Source organism: Rhineura floridana, chromosome 8, assembly GCF_030035675.1.
Source record: "Rhineura floridana isolate rRhiFlo1 chromosome 8, rRhiFlo1.hap2, whole genome shotgun sequence".
In the NCBI taxonomy this organism is placed as follows: domain Eukaryota; kingdom Metazoa; phylum Chordata; class Lepidosauria; order Squamata; family Rhineuridae; genus Rhineura; species Rhineura floridana.
In genome coordinates, this window is record NC_084487.1 from 43,770,754 (window position 1) to 43,791,646 (window position 20,893).

Consider the following 20,893-nt stretch of genomic DNA (forward strand, 5'->3'; position numbering starts at 1 on the left):
GTGGGCTGATGGTGTCCACTGATTACACTATATTGAGGCCACACAAAACACAGCAAGATTGCATTCTATAGCTTAAAGTTGTGCAAGAGGTTGGTGTAAGAATTAAGTATTTTAAAGTATATTTATCTTATTAAAGGTTGACCAGCTACTCAGCCCCAACTTCTGGGGAAGGTCTGGGCTGAAAGACTAAAGGAAAATGTAGGTGCATGGAGGCTCAATATTAAGAGAGAATACTTTAAGATTATAGAACTGATTTGTTGCTTACAGAGCACAGAAGTTAAAGTGAGTGCCCTAGCTTCCCATTTCCATGCATATTGGTACATGAATGAATGTTACTGCCTTAGCTCCTCTATCTGGTTTTTTAAATCCTATTCAGATCTACCAACTGAGGATCACACTTGCTACAGCTTGCAGTAGTCAGTAATCCATGGAACTTTATCACAATTTTTTATTCTTTAAGGTACCACAAAATATTTTCTTTAAAGGGAGGTTGTGACTGTTCAATTGATGGTCACTTGCTAGCACACACACAAAATTCTCCAAACTAAAACTGCCAGAAAGCTCTGAGCAATTCTTCCTCCTTGTGGATGTTGAACAAAGACAGGGATAGGGGTCAGAAAAAAATGGACATGGTGTTGCTCCCCCTCCCCATTGTACCCATCTTTGCTAGCAGCTCTCTATCAAATGGTGGGAGGATTCATTGTTGAACACAACTGAGTCTTGCAGCACACCAACCATTTTATTATGGTATGAGCCAGCCTCTACCAACCTGGTGTCTTCCAGATGTTTTGGACTACAACTCCCAACACTCCCAAGTCGGGGCTGATGGGAGTTGTAGTAAAAACACCTAGAGGGCACAGGTTGGAGAAGGCTGGCATACACTTTCGTGGCTCATAGACCACTTCAGCAGATGCACGAAGTACTGCCATCCTGAATTGGCAAGCAGATATATTTGAACTGGCAGGGTGCAGACTCTCAGAGGAGTAAGTTCAGAGGGAAATGAAAGTAAAAAAAACAAAACCACCAGGCAGCGACGATTACTTGAAAGCAAATCATTACCGTGCCTAATTAGCAAGGCGACGCTTGTGGAAACGCTGAAGTTTCCCTTTGAACGCGTTATATGCAACCACCCCTCCCCTCCCCTCAGCACCTGGAGACACCTATGCTTCTCCCACACACCCCTTCGCTCACTCTCCCGCCCTCTCGTTGTGACGTCACATGTTCGGTTTGTGTTACTGCGGCAACCAACTGCTTCTCGCTCACCCCTCCCATTCTGACGCCAGTTCACGCCGTTCGAGTGAAGTATCGCGAGAAATGACTGGGCTCGGTTCCTCTTCCCTGCTAAGCTCCTCGACAGCCTGCAGCAGCAGCAACCTAGACATCAAAGAAGGCGGGGCTATTCAAGCAAAGTGGGCGGAGGCTTCCGGCGAGGTTTGGCACTGACGTGGAGAATCCACGGGGCTGCCTCTTGGCTTGACAGGTAGAGACGAAGAAGAAGAAGACGATCAAGTGGATGCGGATGCTGAGCTCGAGCCAGGTGCTTCCGGTGAGGGAAAAAGCAGACAACCCCCAACCCAATCCATTGCGAGATTGCTGAGGCAACTGCTCCGCTCCGGGGGGTTTAAAAGGGAGCTTCCAGCGTACCTATGGCGGGAGGGAAGCCTCGCAACTTTCCCTAGCCTACCCCATAGGGTTGTTGTGAAGACAAAATGGAGATGGCACCATAGTGTATTTATTATTATTGTGATGTTTGGCAGTTTGTAAACATTCGAAATAAATAAATACAGCTACCTTAAGCTCCTTGGAGAAAAGGTGTGATAAATATCTAATAACTGATACATAGTTCTCCCCAGCCTTGCCACTCACAGAAAGAACCTGTTCACATCTCTGCCAGAAAAACCCAGCTAGTGATTCTAGCCTCAAGTTCAGAGCTCTGACAGGTGATCCCTGTGTGATTTCCTTTACTTTGGTTGCCAACTGACTAGGAGGGAAAAAACCATACATCTTACATCTATTAGCACTACTATTACTTGTTTATCTCTTCCCCACCTTTCCTCCAAGGAGCTCAAGCTAACATACGTCATAAGTGCTACCCCCCCCCTTTGTCTTCAAAACATTTATTTAGGCTGAGAGAGATAGTGACTGGTTGAAGGCCATCCAATGAGCTTCATGACTGAGTGAGGATTTGAATCTGGTTCTTCCTAGTCCTACACTAACACTCTTACTGCTGCCCCACACTGGCTTTAATAGTCAGAAATTGGCCAATGAAGCTTTTCTCAGCATGGCTGCTAATGATCCCAGGTTATGGTCTGAAGGCCCATGAGGCCACCACCACCTTGCTGAAGCTAAGCAGATCTGGGTTCAGTCAGTGCCTGGATGGCTGACCATCTGGAAACCAAATGTATACTACCTTGGCTTCCATGACAGAGGGAAGGCAGGATATAACTGGAAGAAAATAAATTAATAATGTCTGCATGTCAAGTTGAAGTCAAAAGTAAAGTTAAAGGTTGGTTAAAAAAAGTTTGTGACCTTATCCATACCTAGCTATCCTTGTCAGGTTCAGTCTCTCTCTCTCTCTCTCATATGCCACTGAATTCTATATAGAAAGCTGGAGTGTTTATCAGGGACAGTTCTATTTTATGGTTCCTGCCCTGGTAAATCACTGCCTATCTTTTATCTCTTGGAAAGGTATTGAACATGGATGAGGGAACCTATGGCTCTCTGCTGATGTTGCTGGACTCCAGCTCCCATCATCCCTGGCCACTGGCCATTCTGGCTGAGGCTGATGGGAGTTGGAGTCCAATGACATCTAGTGGGCTACAGGTTCCCTACCTCTCAGATAAAGAATCGGGTAAATGGGCTGGGAAATTAATCTGCTTAAGACTCTGGGAGCTGCTGCCAGTCAGAGTCACCAGTACTGGGCTAGATAGACTAGCATCTGATTCAGGATAAGGCAGCCCTCCTTGAACTTTGGAATTATTTGGTTAACACAAAATAAACATTGGGGAAATGTAATGTTTAAATGTATTTTTAAGCCTTTCCATTAGTTTCACATGCACAAGCAATGCTAGATAAATAAAAATGGAACATCCCTAGTGAAAGCAGCCTCCTGTCTGTGAAATAGGTATATGACAGGCCAAAACGTTCACTGACGTTGTCATGGCTGAGCTACAAAATATATTCATGCTGGTACATGAATATGGACCTCTGTGTATAAGAAATTAACTAATGTGGGAACCATGGAATCATTATATCACTGAGAAACTGTTTTGTGCTGTTAATATTGTATTGCATCCATTCTGTGCACGTTGTGGAACTACCAGACGATTAGAGCCGATTGAGATGTTGCTTTGAACACTGGGATTGAGAAGCACAGTTTGTGTAGTGCTGTGATGTGTGCTCGTGTGCGCTCTGGAGCACTTTATTAATTGATTTGATTCATTTTATAGGCAGCCCTAGGACCAAAGTTCTCTAGACAGTTTACAGGATTTTAAAACCAACAAAAATCTATACTCAAACAACAAATTCCAACCAGAACAGTGCTGTTATAAAATCCACAACTCACATTTCTTTATTTGTTTGTTTATTAAATTTATATCACACCCTTCCTCCCCAAAGAGCAAACACATTAATAATACAATATAATTAAAACATTTAAAAATAGTTTAAAACAGAGAGCAGCAGCAAATCAATTTGAAACTGAGGCAGCAGAGAGCTGTCAGAGGTAGCAAGTCAGTTCTTAGGCATAAAGGTTTCAGAGGCAGCAAGTCACAGCTAATATTACCTCTAAGCTTTCTGACACTTAATATTTTATTCTAAGCGTTGCTATGTTATTGAACAAAAAAAAGTTGTGTTTGGGAAGGCAGAAGCTTCCTTCTCTCCATCATTTACCTTCTATAGTAAAAGGGGACAAACTGAAGAAGCTTCCTCTACAAAAGCTAGAGCTTAGGCAAGAGAAAAGGAGATGGATATTCCCTCATTTATGAGATATATTTATTCATTGTGGTGGGTTTTTCTTCTTTCTAGGTAGTTTGGGACAATCAAAGTCTCTCATAAGAAGCCATCAGTAATTTGGAACAATGTTTGCAGACTTGGACTATGACATTGAAGAGGACAAGCTGTAAGAGTTTTGCTTCTCTTTCCTTTTTTTCTTAATAGATGTGTATTTTTAAAAGGGGGAGGAGCTTATATATTTAATTTATTTATTATTTGTTTATTATTTGATTTATATGCCACCCTTCCTCCCATTAGGAGCCCATAAGGAATTAGTACTGTCATTTTTTTAGACAGCACCTCACAGAAATAGACCTTAGATTGGAAAAAAGTGGAATGAGCACACTAAAAAATAAGAACATAAGAAGAGCCCTGCTGGATCAGGCCAGTGGCCCATCTAGTCCAGTATCCTGTTCTCACAGTGGCCAACCAGATTCACACAACAAGCAGAACCTGAGTGCAACAGCACTCTCCCCTTCTGCGATTTCTAGCAACTGGTATTTATAAGCATACTGCCTCCGACAGTGGAGGTAAAACATATCCATCAGGGTTAGTAGCCTGGGATATTTCACAATAACCCTGTGGAATATACTTAGAGAGTTGGATTTAGAGCTAATTTGCAGATTACTTAATTTTAGGGTTTAATTCAGTTCATGAGGACGTTTCTTCCTATTTGGATTGGATGAGAGTATGGTAAATTAATCGTGTGCATAATCTTACTAGGAGTTTCTACTGTAGGCATACTCATGACCAGCTGGGTGCAGTGGTGTCATCAGGACCGGACTTTGGGACAGAGGTCCAGAACCCCACTCAGCAGAGTGAGCAAGAAGGTTCCAAAATGCAGCAAGGCTGGCTTACCATATTTTGAAGTGAAGTAATACATGTTACTGCCTATAGAGGGGGCTCCCGGTAAGATAATTATGTCCAGCATCTAAAATTACCTAACTGCACCACTGTCCGGGTGTAGAAATGACAAATTTTGTCCAATCTTGATCTCTCACTCTGACAAGCTGCTAGCACACATCAGCAGATTTTGGGGGAAAGGTGATGAACATACACACACGCACACGATTTAAAAGGATGCTTTGTAGCATCTGTTGATTGTAAACCACTGGTATTGGTATGCTAGTCTAATGGAGATTCCTTAGGATGATTTAGGCTGTGTACATACCATACATTTAAAGCACATCCTGAGAATGTTTTGCTTGTTAAGGGTGCTGGAAACTGCATCTCTGTGAGGGATAAACTACAGGTCCCAGAATTCTTTTCTGGAATTACCATATCAGAATCTGCATCCATATATCTTTGGTGGGAAAAGCAGAGGCGACTGGCTGATGGTAGCAGTTTTTAATTTATGCAAAATTCTGTACCTCTGTTTTATTCTAGGGGGATTCCCACTGTGCCTGGGACAGTGACCCTGAAAAAGGACTCTCAAAATCTGATTGGAATCAGCATTGGTGGAGGAGCTCAGTACTGTCCTTGCCTCTATATAGTTCAGGTTGGTGTTATTGGAAAAGGAACATTTTATCCTTAGAAAGAGAAGGACAGTTAGGATTGCATAGAGGGTAAGGTTGGACCTTACAGTTTTGAACAGAGTGCAATTCTTAGTTTCATTGGAACTCTTCCAGCAAAAGCCTTGCATATAAATGCACAAACATTACCTTTTAGAATGCCCGTCTGTCTGTCTCAGGTCACTTTGAGTGGCAGGTCTGGGAAACTAACTTCATATGTCTACTGGTGTTTCGGCCAGATGTCATTATTTTCTCTTTTTTCCTTTAAAAGACAAATATTTCATGGACTGGTAGAGAAGGATAATATTAAGCCCGTTGAATTTCATGTGTGTGATCTAAAAGAAATCCTGCCCTGGATGCAGCGCAAAGGGAAAATGGCAGGGTCCAGAGACAGGTTGCAAGAGCTGTGAATGTTTTTGCAAGTGACACCAAGGACTTTTCTTTCTGTTTCTGATGAACTGGGATTGTTGGACCTACACAAATAGTGTGGTGTGGAATGTGGAAAACAGCAATTTTTAATTTGAAATGAGGCAGTGTGATTTGAGCAATCTTATGTGAGCAGATGGCATCCTAGAGATGTTTATTATTGGTCTCCAATGTCAGTTTTTCAGTATAGAGAAATGCAGGGTCAGAGGTATTCTTCTTGGGATAATTATGTTTCTTTAAGGCCCCATCTTCACTATACACTTAACACAGTATATACCACTTTAAACAGTCATGGCTTCCCCCCAAAAATCCTGGGAACGGTAGTTTGTTAAGGATGCTGAGAGTTGTTAGGAGACTTCTACTCCCCTCATAGAGCTACAGTTCCCAGAATAGTTTAACAATTCTGGGGAACTCTGGGAATTGTAGATCCATGAGAGGAATAGGGCTCTTGTAACAACTCCCAACCCCTTAACAGCTTTGGCTGATTAAAGTTGTATATATTGCTTTAAGAAGACTAAAGTAATGACAACAGAAGATTTATGTAACTTTAAAGTTGATGATGAGGACATTGAACTTGTCAATGATTATAAATACCTCTGCACAGTCATTAACCAAAATGGAGACAATAGTCAAGAAATCAGAAGAAGGCTAGGACTGGTGAGGGCCACTATGAAAGAACTAGAAAAGATCCTCAAATGCAAAGATGTATCACTGAACACCGAAGTCAGGATCATTCAGACCATGGTATTCCCGATCTTTATGTATGGATGTGAAAGTTGGACAGTGAAAAAAGCAGATAAGAGAAATATCAACTAATTTGAAATGTGGTGTTGGAGAAGAGCTTTGTGCATACCATGGACTGCGAAAAAGACAAATAATTGGGTGTTAGAACAAATTAAACCAGAACTACCACTAGAAGCTAAAATGATGAAATGGAGGTTATCATACTTTGGACACATCATGAGAAGACCTGATTCACTAGAAAAGACAATAATGCTGGGAAAAACAGAAGGGAGTAGAAAAAGAGGAAGACAAAACAAGAGATGGATTGATTCCATAAAAGAAGTGACAAACCTGAACTTGCAAGATCTGAACAGGGTTGTTCATGACAGATGCTCTTGGAGGTCAGTGATTCATAGGGTCACCATAAGTTGTAATTGACTTGCAGGCACATAACAACAAGTATTGCTTTAAATATATTGTGCAGGTGGGGCCTAAATGAAGAAAAATGTTACGGTTTGATCATGATATGATACCCTTGTACAAGTGTGCAACAATAAAAAAAACTGCTTATGAAGTTGGTGTAAGTGGCATCTTTGAGAATTAAAAGCTTCTTATAAATAAGATGAGCAAAGTGTCATGAAAACAATGATGGGTTGCCATTCTGGTTCCTTACTCCTTTCATCAGCTTTGCCCTGCTTTGTGTGTTTCTCCTTAGGTTTTTGATAACACTCCTGCAGCTCAAGATGGAACTTTGGCAGCTGGTGATGAAATCACAGGCGTGGATGGGAAGTCAGTCAAAGGAAAAACTAAAGTAGAAGTGGCCAAAATGATACAGGTAGTGAAGGTGAGAGGTAGGAAGGGGTTGTCAGAATCAAAGTATCAATTGCTCCTTTTCAGTGGATGTCACCCCTTCCTCTTAACTGTGGAACAACAGCTCTGGGTTTTGCTGTTCCAGGGAGAAGTGACGATGCACTACAACAAACTCCAGGCTGATCCGAAGCAGGGAAAGACATTAGATATTGGTATGTCATGCTAGCTTCTAACTTTTCCTTATAATGCAGACTTTTCTGTTCTTTTAGTTAGCCCAGTTATGACTTCCTCTCAGTTAGGCTCTGTCTGACTAGATGAAGTATAATTGTTGTGCGATGTGCACAGAGAAATGACTCTGCTCTTGGAATTGTGTTTTTTTCCTGGAATACAGTGCTGAAGAAAGTGAAGCACCGCCTGGTGGAGAACTTGAGCTCAGGGACAGCAGATGCCTTGGGGCTGAGCCGAGCTATCCTCTGCAATGGTAAGTAGCCTGCAAGGAGGAGCTTCACATTTGCCCTTTGTGTGCAGTGACTATACCAATGGATTGTTAGTGGTCCTGCACATTTACAAAATGTGCATTTTCCTGAAAGTGGCCTTTAGCATCATTGGAGATGTCTTTTCTTGATGCATAATTTTATGGCATTTGAGAGCTTCTGTATTATTATTTATTTATTAAATTTATATCCCACCCTTCCTCCCAGAGTGCTGTAGTGCAGTTGCTAAGTAATGAGCTATGAACCAGTTCAAATACTATGTCTCAGCTTTAGCCCCTCATCTCCAGTGTGGGGATAAGTTACAGCACTGTTCCAAGGATTACTGAGATAATATTTGCAAAGTGTTTGAACACTTTGGTGTGATATGCTGTTGCTGCTGTTACCCTTTATACCTTTTAGATTGGCTTCTTGCTTGAAATCTGGTAGTGTCTGCTTTATAGGCCAACTTGCTTTGGTGTCCCTGCTTTCTGCTTCTGACAAACTGTGGTCTGGGGTAGTTGGGTTAATCTGTGGGGTCCTGATGTGTGGATGATCCTACTTCCCTTTTTTTATTCTATGATTGAGAGACAGTATTATGGTATTCAGTTTCAGGTGATGGCCCTTGTACGACAGTTTTCATCCTGATATTAGTCGTATTTAGTTTATTTTGGGTTGCTTATTGTTCCATAGGAAATCCTAAGAGTGTCACATGAGCATAAATAGCTTTGAGACTCCCTGACTGAAGACTAATGTCCACACAGAACAGTCTTGGAAGGATGATGTTCCCCTAGAAACTTACTGGCAATGCTATAAAAAATTAATACAAATTTTCAACTGTTGTTTGATTCGGTCATGGTGCCATAAACTATGTGTGCTGTAGTGAAGTTACCATGGTCTTGGATGTGGTTGCATTTCTTTGACAGAAGTGATTTTGATTTTAATAAAGCTAAGAACACTTTTTAAAAATTCCCAAATTGTGAGAATGGTGCTATGCATTGTACTCTTAGGGCTGGTTTACTGAAGGCTCTGGCTCCTTCATACTTTTCGGAGTTAGTGCTGTTGTGGAAGTCACAGCAGCAGCATGTACAGTACCCACATGGAGGTGCCAGTTCATATAATTGGAGCCACTTTGTGAGTACATCCAAGTCACAAGGCTGACCATGGCCTCATGTGTTCCTGAAGCAACAAAGGTTGACTGAAATTTGATGAAAGGGAGAACCCAAATATTCTTTCTCTAGAGTTAGTGAAAAGATGTATTATTTTAGGGCCCTCTTCTTTAGCCCGGGGCAATGTTTTTCTGCACCAAAGTCTATGTAACAACTTGTCTCTTCCTCTTTGTCACTTGCTTTGCCTCTGTTCACACTCTTGGTGGTTCTCTGTCTGGACACGACTGTTTTGTCATTTTTCATTCTCTTTTCATTCTCTTTACAGCATATACACCTGCAATTTCACATTTGTTTTAGATGCCTTGTTGCCAGTTGCTAAATCTGTAACATGAATGTGCATTTGTGAGAGTGTTGGCAATGGAAACCCCAATTAGTGGATTTCCACTCTTATGGCATGGGACTGTGCTCCTGGAATTACTTCAGTATTATAATAAACCCCTGCCTCTTGTCCTTTTTGTAGATGGACTGGTAAAGAGATTGGAGGAGCTGGAGAGGACTGCAGAACTATACAAAGGTAAATCCACCTTTTTTCCCCTTCTCCTTGCTTTGAAACATGGAAAGGGGTTTGTGTCTTGGGGCTCATATTGATGATGATTTCTTGAGAGATTGAGTGTTTTGCATGCACGATGCAAGATCCTCCGTGGCGCAGAGTGGTAAGCGGCGGTAATGCAGCTGAAAGCTCTCTCACGGCTGGAGTTCGATTCCAACGGAAGGAGGAAGTCGAATCTCCGGGAAAGGGGGTCGAGGTCCACTCAGCCTTCCATCCATCCGTGGTCGGTAAAATGAGTACCTGGCATATGCTGGGGGGTAAATAAAGGCTGGGGAAGGAACTGGCAATCCCACCCCATATATATGGTCTGCCTAGTAAACGTCGCAAGACGTCACCCTAAGAGTCGGAAACGACTCGCACTACAAGTGCAGGGACACCTTTATCTTTATCCCATCCCGATGGCAGATAAGCTTATATTCAGCCCAGGGTGCTATCCCTAATATATGCATGATAGATAAGAGACCACATTTATTTATTTAGCAGATTCATATGCTGCCTCTTCACCATTTAAATCTTTAAGAGGGCTTGCAAAGTTTTTTTCAGTGGGGACAGGTAATGTAGATCTTTCACCCTCAAACAAACCAACAAACTCCCTTGTCCTATGCCAGAGGACTAATAATCTCTAGTGTTGCCCACAGCTGTTGCCTTTGTTCTGGTGCCCAGAAGCATTTGCATATGCATACATGCATGCATACACACGTACAATCCAGGGGCAGAGCAGATAATAACATCCAGGTCAATACTGCTCTTGCTACGCAGACTTTCCTGCAGACAGTCTCAGTCATGAGAACTAGCATTGGCTGCAGTTTCCTCATGATACAAAATATGAAGTCAGTGGGGGCTGCCCCCAACCACATTTTGTCTTTGTTTTCTTCTCCCAAATGTCTGGTTTGATGTTAATGTGCTGAACTTAAAAGCAACAGGATATCCCATGCCCATAGTGAATTTTGTGTTTCCCCCCCACTTTTGTCTAGGCATGACGGAACACACAAAGAGTCTCCTCAGAGCTTTCTTTGAACTATCTCAGACTCACAGAGGTAAACAGACCAGCAGACTTTCAGATTATGACCAAATCATGAGCCATGCTGCTGTCGGCAGGAAATATCTTACCTTAGATCTTGAGAATGTTAGAATGTTCTACAAGACAGTCATAAAGATTGTGGGAACTAACACTGATAGTTTGTAAAGTGTGTTTTGGGATTTGCTTCTCTCCAATGTGCACGCTAACAACTAAAATCCTTTTGAGATTTTCTCCTGCTGTTGGCCTGTGTGTATTTTAAATGTACATGTATCAGCTTTTTAAATTGATAGATGTGCCATTCCAAAATACGGTTTTATAATCTCCTTTCAGTTGTCCTGTGCTGTTTGCATCACCTGTGAACATATGTGTTCTACAATCTGTCTGAAGTACATTTTTAGGTCTTTGCTCGTAAAATTGCACACATTTGAGATTAGCTTTTCTCACCTTTTAACCTCTCCATCCTGTGCTGCCTATGGAGGAAGGAAGTCTTGTCAGTTTTGCCAACATAGATTTCCTTCATTGTTTCTCTTCTTTGCTCTCTAGTGAAACTGACAGATTCAAGGGAAAGCTTTATCAGTTTCATCCATCCACCTGATTTCCCTGCTATAATTGCTGCTGTTCTAAAAAGGAGAGGGGGAGTTTTTGTTTTCATTAAAAAAGCCATGTCAGTACAATAACACTTGAATTTTTAAAAACCTGAACAGTTTTTTAAAACTGCTTGGAAGAAAGCCTTGTCAGTGTCACTGGAGGCAGGACATGAAAGAAATGACTGATTGTGGTGAGCTAGAAGGATACCTGTGGGGTTGCATCCAAGTCTAGTCTTAGGGCAGTATAGACCACCATTCAGGGTAGAGAGGTGGGAGAATGTCTTCTGCACTTGTTGGCAGGGGTGTGGTGACATTTAAAGTAATACAAGCATAACTTTTATACTATAGTAATGAACATTAACTGAAATGGGGAAATAGTCCAGAATGATAATGATGCCTGAAAATGCACCTGTGATTTTGGTACAGTCCCCAGTTGTATATTTTGCTTTTTGTGTCCAGCATTTGGTGATGTTTTCTCAGTCATTGGTGTACGGGAGCCTCAGCCAACTGCTAGTGAAGCGTTTGTGAAATTTGCCGATGCCCATCGCAGCATTGAGAAGTTTGGAATCCGCCTACTTAAAACTATCAAACCGGTAAAGGAACATAACCCAGGAGGAAAGGAGTATGCTTCAGTGGTTGGGGTGTGGGGAGTGAAATCAGAGTCTATTTTCTGGAATCTAGGGGTCCAGAAACTGCCTTACCTGTCGTGTACAAAATAATTAAAAGTAACTCTTTACAAAGGAAGTTTCTAGTGAAAGTACTTGGTTAAATTGGTGGGTGTTTTTTTTAAACTGAATATGACAATGCTGATGTCTCTCTTATAGACCTGTTAGATTTCTTGCAGACCAAACTTGAGACGTACACAGTGCCTGAGATATTTTACAGAGTTCTGAAGTAACACTGTCAGAACCCTAGAGGGCTCTCCCACAGAGGACAAAAGTGAGGAGAGGCAAACAAGGCTTGATAAAAGGAGTAAGAGTTTGGGTTGATTAAGGAGTACAATTAGGCCAAGTGTGGTACAGCCCTTTGCTGACCAGCATGTAGGGCTCTTCATACAGTCTGTTCTCTCTCCATATCATCTCCCAGCTAGGCAGGTACTGAGATCAACATTCATAAGAACAGAAGAAGTCAGATTTAGAGTCAGGATGGGGTTCACAGGCTTGGAATGCCTTGAACTGAGACAGGGGTGCATGTTGAATTTAATATAGCTTTAGATTAGCCCAACAACAGGACCAATGAGCATAACTTCCATCAGATTGGATTCCAAACTAGCCACAAATGTGGCATCAAGGTCACTTAGTGAGAGAGCTGCTCCATTGTGCATCTAGGGTTTAACTCTATGCTTAGAGCTGACGGAAGTGATGATGTCCACAAATCATTTCCTAGTAAACTTCTTGAGATTACTAGCCTTGTTGGATGCAGAAGAATCTTGTCTGTTCTGTTTTGTTCTGTTTTTCACTATTGCCCTTTCCTTACAGATGCTGACTGACCTGAACACTTACCTGAACAAAGCCATTCCTGATACAAGGCTAACTATCAAGAAATATTTGGATGTCAAGTTTGAGTATTTGGTAAACTGCTCGTTGTTGTTGTTGTTAAATAAAAATACTCCCTTTAGAAAATCATGATGAGGCCTAGAGTCTGAAATTATCTCCAGCCATGTTATTTTCAATATCATTTTAAATGTTTGCTTTGCTTTGCTTTTATTTAAACAAAACAACCTCCTTTCCTTCCAGTTTACTGTCCTGTAAAAGCATTTTGAGCCAGGTTAAGAATGCTCAAAACAGCAGTCCATTTAGCCTAAAATCCTGATAATGGCTGGTCCCAGGTGCTCTGCTGGAATTGAACAAGGGGGAGATGATCAGTTATAAAATGATCTGTTTGTTCAGTTCTAGCTTCTTAAAATGGAAAGTCACAGAAGCATTCAGAATGAGTATACATTTCATGCAAGGTGCTTATCAGTGGCTTTGTCTTCAACTCCCAGATCAGATATATCAAGCCAAGGGAAGCTGGCACCACCAGAATAGCAGCTCCCAAAAGGAGCAGCTTGGGCAATATGATTGCAGTCGTATTCACAGCACATTGTTGGTAGGTAAACAGGGTACCATTCCCTTCAGGGCTGCTTGTTTTCCCACTTTAAAATGAAAACAAGAGTTACAGCATAACACAAGTGGATATGACAATGCCTTAGTGAAGATAATAGGGCCATGCAAATATAAGTGCCACTCCACAACTGCAGGGGGTGCATCTTTCTGACAGCCTCTCCATCACAACACAAAGGTTGGGACTTAAGAACTGGCTTTGAATAGGGAATGTTTCCTCTTATTCAGGCACACATCTTATTTCCATTTAATTCCTTTTCATTTCCTTGGCTTTTTGGGGGATATGTTGTGAACTGCCACCTCCTTCTTCAGGGTTTACATTCCTTGATATGTGTGTGTGATTTATCCTAATTACCGTCTGACTACTGGAGAAGCAACATCTAACTTATTTTTTTACATATTCTTTCAACCACTATTTTTTCTTCTGTATTTACTCTGCACGTCTTAGATGAAGTTCCCACACTAGCATGCATTTTTTTAAAAAAGTTTTTTTTTCAAAGTTTCCCCCCCTTCCTATATCCTCACCCTACCCCACCTCCTAGCACATACACATTATGGGTACTGTTGTAATAATCTCACCCTCTTCTTTGATATAAATTCAGATTTGCAAGCAAAAATGGTCAATCTTAATTTTTTATCTTTAAACTGGAATGATGCTGCAGTTGCAAGCAATGCTGTTGATGCTTGTGTAATGACTGTTCTCTCTCACACACTCTCTCCCCCCCCTCCTCTCTCTCTCTCTCATATACACATGGCTTAAAGTCTGGACACTAATCTAAACCTTTGCATGCAGTTCTGGTTACTTGTGAGTAGAGGAGAAATTCATTGGCTTTGCATTATAATGCCAATGTACCTAATTTGCACTTCCCAAAACAATAATGAAACTAAAACACAGCTATCTTTCAAAAGGCATACTTCTCCAAATTTTGTGCTGCAGTTCTCTTGCCAAAAATGCATACATTGGTGAAAATAATGTACAAAACTATATTAGAGAAAATTGCTTGCAGAAAAATGAATGACAAAATTGTGAACAATAATGTATATATAAGGAGAAATGCACACCGAAATACATAAGAATTTTCATGGGATTTTTTTTCCAGAAGAATTCACACATTTGAACTAGAAATGGGACAAACTGGACTTAAAGTTGGAAAAATTAGAAAGAAACTAAATATCCAGTTCCGTCCATTCTGCTTAGAAGCATGTCCCAGTCTGTTTATCTGGATGGTAGGAGTAGTTTGTAACACTGTGTATGTCTTATTCCATTTCAGTCTTACTGTCTCAAGGTGAAGGAGATGGATGATGAGGAATACAGCTGCATTGTAAGTACTGGAGCTCTAGCGTGTAGGCTGCTTACTTCATGGTGCAGCCTTGCGCATAGACGCTCCCACCATGTGCTTGCCTGCTTCCATAGACTTAAATGCAGGGGTGGGTGTACTATGTGCATGCTCACCAAAATGGTGTTCTAAATCATTTATTGATGATAGTGTCAGTTTTCACTGACTCTTAAATTGTGCATTAGAGGAAGTCAGTAAAAGGGCTAAGATTAGAACGTACGTCAACCACTATGGTCAGTTAGCTTGATGTTACTTCTTCTCAAAATATGTACTATTTATTTTATATTTATTTTAAATTGTGTACGTTGCCCAGCTGCCAGTTAACATTAGCAATAAAACAATATACAAATGAAATCAAATTTGAATAATTAACATATGTTTGCACACCTGCACATATGTTTGAGTTGGACTGGTAGTCTCTTGTTTGACTTCAACTACTAATTAGGTTTTGCATGCCATGCAGTGACATATGCCAGTCCTTTTTCCAAATAATGTAGAGAAGAGGGCAATCAACCGTTCAAATTCCCAGTACCTTGACTTAATGCAGAATTCTGCAGATGTGGATAATTCAAGTTTTATTTAATACAATTGAAGAAACATGTTGACAAACATTTGATCATCACCATATAGACCAGCCAACATGGTACCCTCCAGCTGTTTTTGGACCACATTAGAAAATAAAACAATGGCCCACAGACTGGAAGCGTTCAATTTACACCCCAATTCCAAAGAAAGGGGATCCCAGGGAATACAGTAATTATCAAACTATTGCCTTAATATCCCATGCAAGTAAAGTAATGCTCAAGATTCTACAACAAAGGCTCTTACCATATATGGAACAAGAAATGCCAAATGTTGGCATCTGGATTTAGAAAGTGAAGAGGTACCAGAGATCATATTGCAAACATACGTTGGATAATGGAACGGACCAAGGAATTTCAGAAGAAAATCACCCTGTGCTTTATAGATTACAGCAAAGCCTTTGATTGTATAGATCACAAAAAACTATGGAATGCTTTAAAAGAAATGGGGATGCACAGCATCTGATTGTTCTGATGCGCAACCTGGGCAAGAGGCTACTGTAAGGACAGAATACGGAGAAACTGACTGGTTCCCAGTCGGAAAGGGTGTGAGACGGGTGTATTTTATCATCCTATTTGTTTAATCTATATGCAGAACATATCATACAGAAGGTGCTATTGAAGGAGGTGTGAATATTGGAGGGAGAAATATCAATAACAAGATATGCAGACGATACCATACTACTAGCAGAAACCAGTAATGATTTGAAACGAATGCTGTTGAAAGTTAAAGAGGAAAGCACAAAAGCAGGACTACAGGTGAACATCAAGAAGACTCAAGTAATGACAACAGAAGATTTATGTAACTTTAAAGTTGACAATGAGGACATTGAACTAGTCAAGGATTATCAATACCTTGGCACAGTCATTAACCAAAATGGAGACAATAGTCAAGAAATCAGGAGAAAGCTAGGACTGGGGATGTTAGCTATGAGAAAACTAGAAAAGGTCCTCAAATGCCAAGATGTATCACTGAACACCAAAGTCAGGATCATTCAGACCATGGTATTCCTGATCTCTATATATGGATGTGAAAGTTGGACAGTGAAAAAAGCGGATAAGAGAAAAATCAACTCATTTGAAATGTGGAGTTTGCGCATACCATGGACCACAAAAAAGACAAATAATTGGGTGGTAGAACAAATTAAACCAGAACTATCATTAGAAGCCAAAATGATGTAACTGAGGTTATCATACTTTGGACGCATAATGAGAAGACATGATTCACTAGAAAAGACAATAATGCTGGGAAAAGTAGAAGGGAGTAGAAAAAGAGGAACGTCAAACAAGAGATGGATTGATTCCCTAAAGGAAGCCACAGACCTGAACTTACAAGATCTGAACAGGGTGGTATACAACAGATGCTGTTGGAGGTCGCTGATTCATAGGGTTGCCATAAGTCATAATCGACTTGAAGGCACATAACACACATAGCCCTAATCAATGGTTATGGATGATGGGAGTTGTATTCCAGCAACATCTGGAGGGCACCACATTGGCTGCTCCTGATACAGACTCCAGATAGATAACAAATCCAGTGGTGTCTAATACAAATATACCTTCTCTAGTTGTTCATTGCCTCTAACAGCAGCCATAACCTCCAGCACACAGTTTTGTCTCAGACTTCAGCCAAAAGCCACATCACTTGGTGACTGCCAGAAAAGTTCAGTGCTGGTAAGCAGCTGGAGAGTCATTCTTGTGTTTGTCTAATAAAAAGGAAAGTTTTCTGAGCTGGGGTTTTTTGAGCCCCAGGTTCATAGCAGGCATTGCTTACCTCCTTCCTTCCAAACTGGTTGTAGCTGAGGGAATGAGAGAAACTACAGGAGGGGGGGGGAAGCAGGGACCAACGTTTCAAGCACACTTGTTTACTGGGAGTGTGTATGCATGCTATGGTGGAAAGTCCTTTCAATAACTGCTTGCATGCATGCTTCTAAAACTGTGGAATAAACACATAGTTCATTTCAGTGAGAGTGAAGTATTAACATCCATTCCAGTTTGTAGAGATCATTGGTTTGTTTCTTGATCCTATTTACCATGTGATTGGCCTCATGATGTGTCTTTTTAAATTGAGACGTTGACTGCCTTGCCCTTGGGGTTCCAGGCTTCGGCTCATTCCTCAGCAAAACAAAGAAACAAGCAAAAAAGCCTCAGAATGTATTGCTGTTAATGTTTGACTGTCAGCCAACCAGTGGTGCAGCATTATCATGTGAGAAGCTGAAGTTTGCAAGGGTGCATTAGGGAAGTATTTAGCCATATGTGAAGCCATTGCACAATTGATGGTCAGCTGCTACAGTAATGTGATATTTTGGGCAGGCACTGGGGGAGCCTCTCTACCGGGTCAGCACTGGGAATTATGAATACCGCTTAATCCTGCGTTGCCGCCAGGAGGCACGTACACGCTTTGCCAAGATGAGGAAGGATGTGCTTGAGAAGATGGAGCTGCTAGACCAGAAACATGGTGAGTGTGGTTGCCATTTTCAAAGGCTAGTGTGTACATTCCAGTACAGTAGATCCTACTTTTCTAACTCCCTTCATTCTGGACCATTGCTCATGTTGGCTGGGGCTGATGGGAGTTGGATTCCAACAACGTCGGGAGGGGTACAGGATCCCTACCCCTGCCCTAGAGCCAAAAAAGTTCCCCTGCCATCAAGCATGCTAGTACGTTTCGCCTAAAGCTGAGTGTGTGCTTCTTTCCTCCTCTTGAAGTGCACCAGTAGCAGCTGACAGCACCACCAGGTGCCAGTTGTTCAGCCAATGCATCTTTGCTGTTGTGCAAGGATGGGCAATAGGCAAACCAAGGTCCAGACGTTTTATGACCCACCAGCTCAGTCATGATGTAAAGAAGAATGTTTGTGTGCAGAGGAAAGCAACCAGATTCTGGACCTATCACTCCTGTGGTGACTTTTATTTTTATTTATTTATTTTTGGTGAAACTTACGTGCTTGCATTTACTGTAGTGGAATGAAAATGTTAGCTTAATGTTGGTGGAAATGGAAAAACAGGGATCTTGCAGGGTGACTTTAGGACACTAGAGTAATACAATGAGAGGGGTAGGTTGAATTAGAGTGGTGTTTTTGTACTGGGGGAACTTTCCAAGCTGAAATTGTGAAAGACCAGGAGTAGGACATTGTAGTGTGGGTTTTTTAAAAAGATTTTTTAAAGAAAGGATCTTGGAGCTTAATGGGTGTTGTAGAGCAAAATTAAAATAGTGTGCTTGTATTGGATGAAGGGGAGACAGATGCACCAGGGAACATCCTTTCAAAATGTTGTAGTCCACCTTAAATGTACATAATAGGGCTAGATATGAATTAAAAGGAATCAATAATTTGGTTGTGGAGCTTCCTGCACCTTGAGATTTCTCCTGCATATGTCATTTGTCCTTCCTTTAATCTAAAAACACTTGCTGACTCTGCGTGGCTGAACTCATCCATTCTGGATTCTTCACTGTGCAGCCCTAGTATTATACATGGAAGTATATCTCTTGATTTCAACAAAGCATATTTCCAAGGTTTTGTGCTTTGGTTCCACAGTCTTTGGCATTCAAACCTTTTGTTATATGGCTTTAAAAACAGCAGCATTTGAGGTAATAAGCCAGGCTGCAAAAACAAGGATTGCAGTAGCAGTGAGGAATCTGCAAGTTGCGGTGGCAGCTACCTACACACAAGTCTGTGCAATGAGACAGGATGGCATGTGCTGCACCACCCCATAACCAGGGCTGTCCTCCCTTGCAGTGCAAGACATCGTGTTCCAGCTCCAGCGCTTTGTCTCTACCTTTTCCAAGTACTACGATGACTGCTATGCTGTGCTGCGGGATGCTGATGTCTTCCCCATCGAGGTGGATCTGGCACGTACCACACTAAGTTACGGCCAGAAGGATGTCTTCACGGATGGTGCAGAGGATGAGGATGAAGAGGAAGGGGGTGGTGGCAGGGAATGCAACAGGGAGGAGGAAGAGAATGGTGAGAAACTCATTGATGATGCCTGAACTCACAGACTTGACGAGGTGGAAAATCCCTTCAGAGACCGATAAATTCTATTTCTCTAGGCAACTTGTCCACAGTGACTTTTCTGTCTGTATAAGCCCAGTCAGGGAATCAAGATTCAGCTCTGGATGTGGGTGGTTGGGGGTGGCTTGTGCCCAAGGTGCTTAAGCGCACAATCCTTCTTCCAAAAAACAAATGTCCCCCTTCCTTGACACTCTGAATGACCTTTCCCCAAACTCTCATTGCTCATCCCTGGAAGCGGCTGGTAGAAGATAACTGCTTGGGAACACTCTTGAGCCTAACCTATTGTCGCTCTCTGTACAAAGGGATTGTGAATGAATGTGCAGGACACACTCCCATTAACTAAAAGGAAAAGGAGAGGAAGAATGGCTAAGATGCTTTATCTCCTTCTTTCTCTTCCACTTTTAATCTTCAGCTGTGTTCTTGTTAGTAGGTGGGTTTGACAACATGCCCCTTCCCCACCACTGGTCATGGTCCTTATTAGACAAGAAGGGTGGCATAGTAAATGGGAGCTGGCTGAAGCCAGAAATGTCAGCCTCTGTGCGACTAATAATTAAAGGGCATCCAGAAGAATCAGTCTTACCACTGTCATTCTCCGCATCAGGATCAGGTCAGTATATGGACAGGCAATATGGAACTTGACAACGGGGGTGGGTGGGGGTTAGACTACCCTGGTTTATGGTCCCAATCCCCGCTGGTCTTAAGGATTGCACTGCCTGCCTTTTACACTCTCTGGCATAGGCGCTTTGCTGCATGATCTTTTCTAAAACGTAAGCCTTATACAGTATTTAAGAAGAAGTTAAGTTTGAAAAAATTTTATGGGGGGATATCTTTGGAATGAGGCCATAGATCGCTGACATTAAAGATCAAACAACCATTTTAAGCATCAAAGGTCTCGATTTCTACCGTGCACTTTCATTACATGTATGCATTTACTTTATTTATTCTGAAATGCTGCTTCTGAGGACAGAGATGCCATTATATACCCCAAACCAGTGTCCTCCCCCACTCACCCACATAAATCCTCCAACACCAAAGGAAGATGGGGGGGTGGTGGAAACTCTTGTTTGTTCTTTGAGGAATTCTTCCAATCCTGTATCTTTCTACAATTTTTAATGCCGTAGGGGTGGCATTTAACCCTGATGAGTAAGAGTGATCTTTTGGAAATAAGAGGCCTTTGGTTTCTCCTTAACTCCATGTAGATTGTGCCAACTGGAGAAAACCTTTATAAGAGCATTAAATTTAGGACATATATGCTTTTCCCCTTGGTTTTTGTCTTCTGTTGTGTCTTTCTTTGTGAACGACCAAGAAAAGGCCACCTGGGTCAAGGGTGCTCTTCAGTGGGGTTTTCCATATCAAATTGTATGACTAATAAAGAAAAATGTGAACTTTCTGTGTTACCTTTTTCCTCCTGGCTTTTTAACCATGTGGTTGGTCTCTCCATAATTTTTTGTTCATTTCACAGGAAGACACACAAAGGGCAGGTGCTGTTGATCAGTCAAGTTTCTTTTATGCCTGGGAGTTATTTGGTTCCAAAGCAGAGGTGTTAGACTTGAAGTGCCTCTTAACAACAAGTTTGAAAATCGGAATCGTGGCATGGGCCAATGCA

The 20,893-nt window shown here is 41.6% G+C and overlaps 1 protein-coding gene across 4 annotated transcripts; it reads left to right on the forward strand.

Moving 5' to 3' along the window:
• The first annotated feature begins 1,282 nt into the window (after positions 1-1,282).
• On the forward strand, positions 1,283-20,677 carry PICK1 (protein interacting with PRKCA 1). 4 transcript variants are annotated; one of them, XM_061639104.1, is made up of 13 exons: positions 1,283-1,546; positions 4,027-4,120; positions 5,380-5,491; positions 7,369-7,488; positions 7,609-7,675; positions 7,855-7,944; positions 9,563-9,616; positions 10,627-10,689; positions 11,720-11,853; positions 12,739-12,831; positions 14,634-14,684; positions 17,594-17,738; positions 19,012-20,677. In XM_061639104.1, the coding sequence occupies exons 2-13, from the start codon at positions 4,080-4,082 to the stop codon at positions 19,263-19,265; spliced, it is 1,224 nt and encodes a 407-aa protein (XP_061495088.1). In that variant the 5' UTR covers positions 1,283-1,546; positions 4,027-4,079; the 3' UTR covers positions 19,266-20,677. The 4 variants fall into 4 exon arrangements, with proteins under 4 accessions (XP_061495088.1, XP_061495085.1, XP_061495086.1 ...); XM_061639101.1 differs by having other exon boundaries at positions 1,284-1,546; positions 7,369-7,497; XM_061639102.1 differs by having other exon boundaries at positions 1,284-1,546; positions 4,031-4,120; positions 7,369-7,497.
• Positions 20,678-20,893: the final 216 nt, after the last annotated feature.